The sequence below is a fragment of the Mus caroli genome, chromosome 7 (genome assembly GCF_900094665.2).
Source record: "Mus caroli chromosome 7, CAROLI_EIJ_v1.1, whole genome shotgun sequence".
Classification (NCBI taxonomy): domain Eukaryota; kingdom Metazoa; phylum Chordata; class Mammalia; order Rodentia; family Muridae; genus Mus; species Mus caroli.
This window is the reverse complement of record NC_034576.1, coordinates 95,051,346-95,062,666: the sequence shown is the minus strand read 5'-3', so window position 1 is coordinate 95,062,666 and position 11,321 is coordinate 95,051,346. Positions and strand designations below refer to the sequence as shown.

At 37.0% G+C, this 11,321-nt stretch overlaps 1 protein-coding gene across 6 annotated transcripts in view; it reads right to left on the bottom strand.

Annotated features, from left to right (window-relative positions):
• The window catches only part of Dlg2 (discs large MAGUK scaffold protein 2), a 1,891,758-nt gene that overhangs the window by 371,365 nt on the left and 1,509,072 nt on the right, over positions 1 to 11,321 (bottom strand). For all 6 annotated transcript variants that reach the window (XM_029479404.1, XM_021169155.2, XM_021169152.2 and 3 more), the window contains one exon: positions 3,609 to 3,677. In XM_029479404.1, the coding sequence (XP_029335264.1) occupies positions 3,609 to 3,677 (69 nt within the window). The remainder of the gene's footprint in view (positions 1 to 3,608; positions 3,678 to 11,321) is intronic.

Sequence of the window (11,321 nt, the reverse complement as noted above, 5' to 3'; positions counted from 1 at the left end):
ATGACAGGGTTTCTCTGTATAGCCCTGGCTGCCCTGGAACTCACTTTTGTAGACCAGGCTGGCCTCGAACTCAGAAATCCACCTGCCTCTGCCTCCTAAGTGCTGGGATTAAAGGTGTGTGCCACCACCACCCGGCTGTGAATAAGCTTCTTTATTCAGAAAAATGTTTGGGGGTTTGGTTTAAAAGACTTGTCTACATAGCTTTGCATGTACATACTTTGCACACACAGATGTGTGGTTGAGGAGTCTGAATGTCTTTATTGACATTCTCAGAATCTGCCCTGTCTCTTCTTTATTTCCTAGGAGCTTCTCCTAAAGGTCAGCTAGCACCTTCCGACTCAGCTGTTTCACTAATGCAGAAACAAAGCTTATTAGAAAACTCTTATAGGATGTCTCAAAAACAACTGTGTAAGGCAACATAAAAAGGGCTCTGCACCAAGTGAAGAAAAGCTTTGAGGAACTGTCCCAATCTCAGGGGAGAGTCCCAGGTCTTCTGACTGTTCTACTCTATTCTGGGTTCTTTTCTGCTGAGTAGATTTACTCTGTCTGAGCTATAATTCTTTCCACACAGTGCTATTGCAACCATAATTATTTTTCATGTGTGCTCACAACCCAGGCGATGTCATTTACATAGAATAGCATCCATTGTCAGTGTTTTTACTTTCTGATGTTACAGTAACTCACAGTCAACCATGATCTAAAAGTAGCAATTGGAAGACTCCAGAAATAAAGAATTCTTAAGTTTTAAGCTGTTCAATGTTTGGAGTTGTTTAAAGGAATCTTCTCCATCCTCTCAGGACTCAACTCATCCCTTTTGCCCAGTAATCTTCCTGTATATGCTACCTAACACACTAGTCACTTAGGAGAGGGTTGAATTATTAGATTGATCCCAGGTGCTACAATAAGATGCTCTAGTTGACCTTAGTTAATAATGAATCCTGAAGTACTAGGGTAGTTAAAAAGAAACCTCAAGACAGTGTTTTCTCTCTTTAAAAGAGCAATATTCTTAAAGAACGGAAGGAAATATGCCGTATGTTGAAGTCGCTAAGTTCTGCAGAATCCCCCATCCATGAAATTGTAAAGGGGAAAAGAAACGCATGATAGTTTTTCTGCAAAGCCATGTCCACAGTGAATGCCAAGTAAGCAGATAAACTGAAAGAGGCTGGAGATGTGGGTTCGGTTATTTCTGAGGTTTCACTCATCCACTGGGCGGTACTGGGACATAATGGTTATTTAAGTTGTGACGATTGGCCCTGGGATCATATAGTGCATGGTGCTGCTTCCATAGGATCCAAATCTGATCTCCTCTCTTCTGCTTCATCCACCAGAACTCCCCATGTGGCTTTTTTGCGACATTTTGAAGCCAGCTGACCCATTCCACTTGCTATATCACTCGGGCATCATCACCTTAGAAATTCTGTCACTTTCTTTTGATAGAGTTTCAAGAGGAAGAGGAGATTAATGTGTGGGTTGAGTCTTTTAAACTGAACTGGAAGCATGGAGCCTGGTAGGTAATGGGGATATTGTTATGTCTGGCTGTATTGGGTATAGTCATGAATGATTTGGATACTATCAAAAACAGCAGAGGTTCTATAGTAGACAGATTTTCTGTCTCCTTGGATCAAGTTAGCTGGAAAAGAGAAACATCTCTGCTTACTTTATGTCATGTACATAGAAACTTAGGTAAAACTTATATAGCTGTTTGGTATTTTAAACCACATTTCATTTAATAACTATTTTATGCAGCTATTTTCATTTTACAAAAGCATTAGAAAGATGTTTTAAAATAATTTGATTTCCAATTTCAGTTGATTCTCTACTCTAAGGAAATTTAATGCTTTAATGGCAAACCCATTTAAGACTTATTGTTCTATTTAAAACAGTTCAATATAAAAAAACTATGTGCTTAGTGGTAAGCATTACATGCTGTGTTATCTCGATATGCCAGCCTGCTGAGCATACATGGCATAGACTACAGCATAGACTATGGAGTGCTGGGCACCAAGACATTCCCTTTTAAATGATCAATTGATGCTAGATTATTTCAGAATCCAGAGGTATTTATGTAAACAATTGTATATTTATGTGCTTGAGGTTATAAGTTCAGTGTGTTCTTCAAGCGTATTGATGTTACCCAACTCTGTTCTGCTTATTAATCTTCATTTTCAGAGCATTTGGACTAAATTTGTATTCATCTATTGGTAAGTATTTGGTACTTTGCAGAATGTTGGTGAATTCAATATGATTCTCCCCTTTGGCTGCTTCATCTTATCAGAGAATTAGAATTAGCGATTATGTCTATAGCAGAGTTCATTTAACTCAAGTGGAAAGAATGGTGAAAGCAAAGCAAAATGCTTATTAGGCAAACTGCTAATAAGCTTCTTTTAATAAAAAGAAAGAGAGGGAGTGGAAATAGCTTTAAAAGAATGCATCATTTAGCACTTGTAGAAGCCCTGTCTTTGTGTTTATAACCACAACGTAGTAAGGTCCCACAATGATTCCTGTGTCAAGAACACTCTATAAGAAGAAGGTGTTATAAGACAAGTGGTAAAATAGGTCTTCACACTAGCCCCTCCACCACAAACAACATCTTCACCATGAGGTGAAGTCATGTGCAGAGATAGTTGGGCCATTCAAAACAGGTTACTGATTTTATGTGACAGTGTCTAAAGTCAATGTCTTTCTTGTTTATTTTATTTTTTTCCTGGAACATCTTTGCTTTATGTAATAGCCTAAATATAGCATATGGATTATGTGATCTGTTTTCCCCTCCTTAATAAAGTCTTTTCACACCACATTACAGGGGACAGGTCTATAGGTAGAGTCTGATACAGTTTCAAATATGATCTGTTTTATTTTATGTGTCCATGAGGAAATTGCTTATGCCTCAGAAGCAAGAGTTGGAAGAGATAACTATCTCATATGATTATTTTGGAAATAAAACCACATATGATAGATTGATGAATAGAGAGGCTAGTTAACTAATATAGCCAGCCATCCAGATACAGCTGGACATTTAATAAACACACAGTCAAGATTTGTGAACTATTCTGTAACTAACTATTTCAAGAAATATCCATGAACTGAGGTGCTATACAGGTATCCACTGAGATGTATGCTCTCTACTAATGAATTTTATATGTAGCTCAGTGCATATACTAAAAACTAAGCTAGGCTCTGTCTTTTCTCCACTCCCTCTTTCCTTTCCCCTACTACTCTGCTGATTGCATGAAGTGCTCACTCTGGACCCTTCACTAATGAATCATACACACTGCCTGTACAGTGGAACGACTATAACGCATTTCAAGCACATATGAATATTTGTGTCACTCACATTGAATCCTGTGAAGAAAAAGTGACATTTTTACATCTGAATTGCAAATCTAGTTCCTTTTCCATGGCTGGCACACAGCACAAGCTTCATAAATAATTGTCAGGGTAGGGGAGGGGTATGGATAAGGGAAACAGAAGGGAAGAAAGAGAAGGAGGGGAGGAGGAAGAGGAGGAGAAGAATGAGGGAAGGAAGTGTGTGTGGGAGGAGAGAAGCAGCTTCCTACAGTCAGTGCTATGTACTTCATTGTAAGAGAACACATTATTTACTCTCTTACCCTTCCAGGGAGATGGCCCGTTGGAGAGTCACTGAAGGCTGGCGAGTTGCAGTACTGTGCTGGGAATGACTGTAAGGACAAAGAAAAACAAAGAAAGGAACATTTATGGGAAATGCCTTCGAACATTTTAATCTGTCAAGAAAATAACAGATATTGAAATATATAAGAAATTCAGTTGCTAGTTATATGTAGAAATATATACCAGAGAAAAGAACACTCTTCTAGATAAAGGGTAGTGTTCCCTTGTTACCCAGATTCAACATGAATTTTTCTGGAGTAAACCTTATGTGGTAACTAAATATGACACACAGCATAAAGTATAAATTTGAGTATGATGTTTTGGGTTTTTATATTGTCTGAGAATGTCATAAATCCAGAGGCAGTGGAGGTCTGCAGTGGAACAGTGTTTACCTGACATGACAGGGACATTGCATACCTGAACTCATAGTGACAGTGACTGCATGCACAAGACCTGCACCAGATCATGCAAGCCCAAATTTTAGCATGGACGGGGGAAGGGCTCATGAAGTTCCACCCTAGCTGAGAAGCTATGGACAAGTCATGGCTGCTAGGCGAGGGAGCATCCTTTTTTGTTGTTTCCCCCAGGAATTTGGCTCTTGAGAGGCTAGCCATGCAGACTCATGCATTTCTAGGCAGCACTAACTGGACTCAGGCAATTTTAAAAAAAGAAAGCAATGTATTTTTTAAGCTGGAGGATTTAAGAAAAATTGTACAAACCAATCTACAAATGAGACTAGTTTATTAGCTTAACGAAACAACATTTATTGGTAAAAGTAATCAGTCATTGCTGATTACATCGCATTTGAGGGCTTGATAAATCTTGAAACTGTTGAATCTCAGTCTTGAAATTTGATGTGGTTCATTATTTTGTTTTGATTTCATAGAGCAAGACTGATTTTGTATGTAAGTAGTTGAAATCAACATAATAATAATCAGCACCAATGATCATTTATATCAGCAAGTATCTTTCAAAATGTTTTATATGCTTATATCCTTTGTTTCTACTAAGTATATGCATTGGATTCTGTTTAGTAGGTAGAAAAATTGAGGGGAAAAGAACTGTAGAGCTTTGTTAAGGTCATCTAATCAACATCTCTGCCTGAATTGCCATCCAGGCTGATTCTAAAGCCACTTCAATTAGAGAGATGGAGAACCTTCTGTCTGAGAAAGGTCCAATAGAAATCCAACAGCAAAACTGAATCTGAAAGAATGTCATCTTTTACTAACATGTGTACTTACCATCTCCTTACATAACCATATGCATCTTCTATAATTTTATACATGCACAGACCACACACACACACACACACACACACACACACACACACACTCACACACACACACACGACTTCCTTTCATAATATAATAGAAGCATTTTGGGTGATATCTATTATTTTAGTTCAATATAATATTACTTACTATTCATATATATTTAGCCTACTTGTAGTTGGATCATTAGAATATTTCTATTATTTTAATATTATAAACAGTGCTGCAATGACCATACTGACAATGGTTACTTTTTTCTTATGACTTATTTTAGAAGAACTACTTCCAATTACTATGTTAATCTTTGTTTATGTTATCATGTACTCTTCAGAGCATATATAGTGTTTCTCTCTATACATACATACATACATTTATTCATACATATATACATACATAATACATATGTATTTACTAATATGCTACTCATATGTACATATGTTTAAGGATGACCTTTAGGGATTGGATAACTTATTAGGTGGCTTATCCCTGAATATGACTGTATAAGTTTCACCCCCAAAAGATAAAAAAAATTACAAAAAAATAAATTTCACCCCAATCTTAGAATTTCTGACTTTATAATTTAAAAAATTAAATTAATTTAGCTTGATATGTGCATTTGTGTGTGTGCATGTGTGTGTGAGAGATAGAGAGGATAGATAGATGGATAGAGGGATAGAGAGATAAAGGGATAGATAGATAGATTGATATATCGATTGATTGATAGATAGATATAGATAGAGGCAGCACATACAAGGAGATCAGGAAACAACCTGATCCTTCCACCATGTGGATTCTGGGAGGTTGAACTCTATTCCACTGAGCCTTCTTGTCAGCCCTCGACTTTACACTAAGCCTTCTTGCTAGCCCACAACTTCATATGTTTAATAGATGAAAATTTAATAGATGAAAAGTGACACTTGGAGTTACCATGAGTATTTTTCAATTCATGAGAATGCTAGATACCACCAAGTAGATATCATCCCCTCCATGATTAGCTACACACAGTAGGTATCCTTATTACTAAGAAATTACAGGTAACTGAAGACTGGCCTAGAATTTTTTCTATGTATTTATTTGTAGTTTTATTTCTTCTGTGCCAACCATACAATCCTTTATATTTATCTTCTAGTTGATTAGAAAGTACCAATAGTTCTTAGATAAAGATCAATATAGCTTACTAATCATGATTAATGTATAATTGGAAGCCCTGATATCTTTGCCATTATTGGCCCAGCCCATATAATTTAAATAAAGAAATACCCAGTAGTTTCACTTTCCACCACCTCTGGATGACCATTATTCTACTGTGAATCTGCAAAGTGATGCTATGTTTACAAGTTTAGTGATACAACATGCACCAGGACAGGAAAGTTCTCTAAGAAATGGATCTTTTGATACTGCGCATGTCACTCAGTTCTTGGTAGAATGTAAATGTAAAATGAACAGATGTTATATTCACAACATTTAATTATCCTTTTATCTTTAGGAAGACAAATACAGTGAATTATCAGATAGTCAAGACCCCAGATAGGAGTGGAGTTTTCTGTTTACAGACAGTATCATGTACATAGGAGGTACTTGTATAGTGTGTGTAGGGAATCTGTGTACAGTGTGTGTAGGGGGTACTTACACAGTATGTGCAGGGGTCCATATACAGTGTGTGTGTGTGTAGGGTTACTTGCATACTGTCTATGGTGAGTATTTGTACAGTGTGTGTAGGGGGTACTTACACAGTATGTGCAGGGGTCCATATACAGTGTGTGTGTGTGTAGGGTTACTTGCATACTGTCTATGGTGAGTATTTGTACAGTGTGTGTAGGGGGTACTTACACAGTATGTGCAGGGGTCCATATACAGTGTGTGTGTGTGTAGGGTTACTTGCATACTGTCTATGGTGAGTATTTGTACAGTGTGTGTAGGGGGGCATGTCAACAGTGAAATGCTGCTTGATGAAGATGATAAGCATTTTAAAGACACAGACATCTTTCTCTTAGGATCAAGTAGATACCATCCCCTCCATGACTGGTCATGACTGGCTACATATACAGTGGATACTTCTACAACTAAGAAATCATAGCTAACTGAAGCCTGGAATTTTTACCTGCTTAGGCAATGAGAGTAGAAAGATGGAAAACTGAGAATAGTAAGAAAAAAAAACCCTCAAGACAGAGGAATAAAAGAAAGACAGGTTTAGCATTGGACAGTTTAGGAGGTAGAATGTATTTCCTCTTTAAAATCTCTCCCTACAGATTGCTGCCACCTTCCCCATGGTTGCAGCTTTCCCAGGCAAGCATCTTTTCTGTTAAGAAGCATGTGACATCCCTTCAGGACAGGTAACGTAGTATTCACCTTGGCACCCATCTTTTTCACATAGCCTCAACATCAGAATGAAATCTCTCCATGGTTTGTTCACATCTCTGCTTTCCTACTACGTCTCATGTGCTCTGAGAGTAGAGGGATCTATTTACTCTCTCCTCAGTCCAGCCCTAGGTTGACACAGAAAAGATACTTCATCAATGTCTGTTTGAGAGATGAACACCATAACTAAGTTACACTTAACTTGAAAAACCCCACACTTTATCTTTTTTTTTAAATTAGCAATGACCTTGAGAACCAGATATCCTATCTATTTTTGACAGAAAGTAAATGAAATCCTAGATCTTCCGACTGGCTGATGGCAAAAATGGAAGCCAGGTTGTCTAATTCCAAAATGATTGGCCATATTGTCTACAGGATGAAACAGTCACAGCTGTGTGACTAGTCCACAATGAGGCCCTGGCATATTATGGTGGGAAATATTGAAAACATTTTAAGTGGTAGTAATACTTTTTATAAAAATGTAATGTCATTTTTTTCATCATGTACACTAAAATTTGACATCTAGGACTTTCAAAAATCATGTCTGTGTTTATCACTTGAAAAGACGATTGAACTGTCTTACCCACACTACCTCAGTAGAAAGTTCTAGATACTGCAGAGACTTTGACTGGCAATGGAGGGAAGAGTGAGCTTAGCACCACCTCACCACACTGATCATGAGGAAGAAGCCCCTGGCATCTTGTAGCATCAGCTTGTGGTATCAGTTCTAAATTAATGTGGAGGGGCTGTGATATTAAATATGATGACCATGGGGCAAATCTTTCCTAGACATTTCTTTGAATCCACATGCTATGTAAGTGCTCTGTCACTGAGCTATGCAACTTGCCCCTGTTGATACATTTTAAGATGGGGAGAGGTGGTAGCCCCTTGTCTGTTTAAAGCATACCGTCTCTGAAGAAGATTGATCCAGAACATTCACAATGGACTCAATTTCTTACAAATTCTGACTTTACAATTGAGATTCCCAAGCTGTTGTTTAAGAAGATGGCACTTGAATGGTACGAAGAAATGCACCCCTATTGCTAGTGTTCCATTTTACAGTATCTGAATTGAAATTATTCTATTATACATGGAGCTTTAAGGACCTATCTGGTAGTTGTAAATATCTGATTTTCTTCTCCAAAGTAGACAATTGCAATGTCAGGCAGGGTCATCCTAATATTTTATAATATTCAAGTACAGTATTTTATAGAATGTGGTATACTTAGGGCCTCTTGTATGGCACTCAAACTATTCTACTACTGACATCTGCATAGCTCCTACCACTAATATTTTTATATTTTGAATAGTATCCCACTAAGTTGCCAGACTATCCTGGAAATCACTGTGTAAGCCCAAGGAGGCCTTAAGCTAGCCATCTCCTGCCTTAGTCTCCCAAGTTGCTGGAATTCCAGGCCCAGCACACAACATTATTTCCATCGTTGGTGAAATAGTAACAATAATCTTATTTGCAATGTTTCATTCATCATTATAATACCTCCTGATTATATATATTCAATATTGTTGATTTCTTCACTTACATTTCCAAAGAATTTTCCTCTTCACTGTCATAGTTAACTGCATACATTTGAAGTTTTAATACTTTCCTCACTTTCTACTTCTTTTTCCTCTGTGTTTTTGTGCATATATTTAGTTGAAAAATATCTTTAGTAAGAATTCAACTAGAATTTCAGATAAACTTAATGAAAACATTATCCTTTTACTTCACAAAATTGGGTATTTGCCCTTGTATTCTTCCACGGACACTTGACAAGTATTTTCCTGTACAACTATCTATTGGTTTGGATTATATTAAACAGAGGTTAGTTGGGTAGTAGTTAAATACCAAGACATATTAGGTGCTTGAAATGACTCTTTGATTTCTCAACATTACAGTTTCAGCAAATATCAGATGGTAAAATGATGATGGTCAAATAAACTGTTTTCCCACATCTACAAGGCTAACACTTCTCAATGAAACCCTTAGGACCTAAGCTGTACTCAAAAGACCAAGTCATTAATTGAAAATAGAGAGGGAAAATAAGTTATTCTGAGAACTGAGAAGACTTGGATTAAGATTAGCCAGGGTCAAAACAGATAATATGTTCTGGGAAGCTTGACCTTCTTGGCTTGGCAGGGCACAAGGGCAGGAAATTGATGGGGCAGATCATGAAGGCAATACCTGGAAAAATGTTTCAGACTTTACTAGCAATGGATGGCTTTCAAAGGCTGTAAATGGGGAGGGTCAAGGTGGTGATAGTTATCACTCAGAAAGGTACATGTGTACAATGAAAGTGAGCTGCAGTCTGAGACATCAATAGGATACCATGATGGGGAAAAATAAGTACTCAAATATGTAGTGGGTGTTAAGAAGAGTGAATGCACTTATTTAACACAATTAAAAGCAATATCTAGGAATGGGCTTGAGAGAATAATGCAGAAGGGAATACACCTTTTAAATATATTTACATTTTGATAGACAAATATTTATGAGGTTTTATATGGTACAATGTGATATCTTAATGTATACTAATGATCAAATCAGGGCAATTAGCATAACTGTCACCTTAAACTTTTATTATTCCTATATGATGAATACATTAATACATCCTTTATTCTGAGCATCTTGATATATATATATACCTTATTATTTATGTTTACACTTGACTCTGCCACAGAAAGCCAGAAATATTTACTTTTTTGCACTCATTGACCAACTGACCAACCATTCCACACCTACTTGGTCTCTGGAAACCACCATCTATTTTCAACTTCTGTAACATCAGCATTTTTAGAGTCCACTTAAGTATGAGGTATATGGCACTGGTCTTCCTGTGCTTGGATTCTGTCGCCTAACAGCACCTCCTACAGATCTATCCCTGCTGTGCCCAATAACAGAATTTCAAAAATTTTAATAGCTTGATATTATTTTACTTTGAATACATTCCATATCCTGGCTATTATGAATAGTGTCAATAAGTCGAGGAGTACTTGTTGTATATCTTTCTTCAACATGCTGATTTCATTTCCTTTGTGTTTATAGCAGGCAGTGAGACTGCTGGACTATGCAATAGTTTATCTTATTTATTTTAGTTACCTTCATACTGTTTTCTACAACGACCGCACTAATTACATCCCCAGCAGTGTAAAAAATTGCCTTTTGGTGCAGTTGCTTTGATCTATAGATTTTATTTGGGTAGCTTGTGTGGGAGGACATTATTCCTTCTGAAAGACACATTTTCCTAGATAGGTTTTTTTTTTTCCCCTCAGGGTATCAAAGTGGTTGTTTTGCCTTCAAGAACTTTCAAATAAGACTTTCATGCTCATGACTAAGGTACAGAGATAGACTGAACTGCACTGTTCTCATATTGATTGGGGTGATCACAGCACTGTTAACAGAACCAAGATGAATACATTAGGAAAAGAAAATAGATGCATGGATAAAAAGATGAAAATTTACAAGGTCAGCCTGATGTCCTCATTACACATGTGGGAAATATGATCTACAGTGCACCAGCTATAATTTTTAAAAGATCTCATAGGGATGCTATTTGTCCACAGTAGCCACCAAATGACTCAGACAGTCCTTGCATCATCTACTTCTACAAATAAATATCCTAACACATTTTGTTCTTTCTTTATTTGGTGGTTTCAAGATTCCTAGTTACTTTAAATAATGTAAGCATTCTCTGATTTCTATTTAAGTTTGAGAGTCTAGAAATGAGCTCAGAGCTCCAGACAAAATTGCCAGAAGATGTTCACTTCCTTCTGTCTGAGTCTCTTCTTCCTGACAGTGGTGCTCAAGATAACACAGACTTAAAATGTGCTAAACTATATTTTTAAGTTTAGGTTAGCCTAACCTTTGGCACAATTTTTCATCAAATATTAAAAATAAAACCCTTGTGTCACTCTGCACTGAACTTTTAGAAACCTGGTATGCTATGTCAAGGGTATTGGTATTGATTTTTTTCTAGTTTTTGTATTATTATTATGTATTTTCCTCGATTACATTTCCAATGCTATCCCAAAAGTCCCCCATACCCTCCCCCCCACTTCCCTACCCAC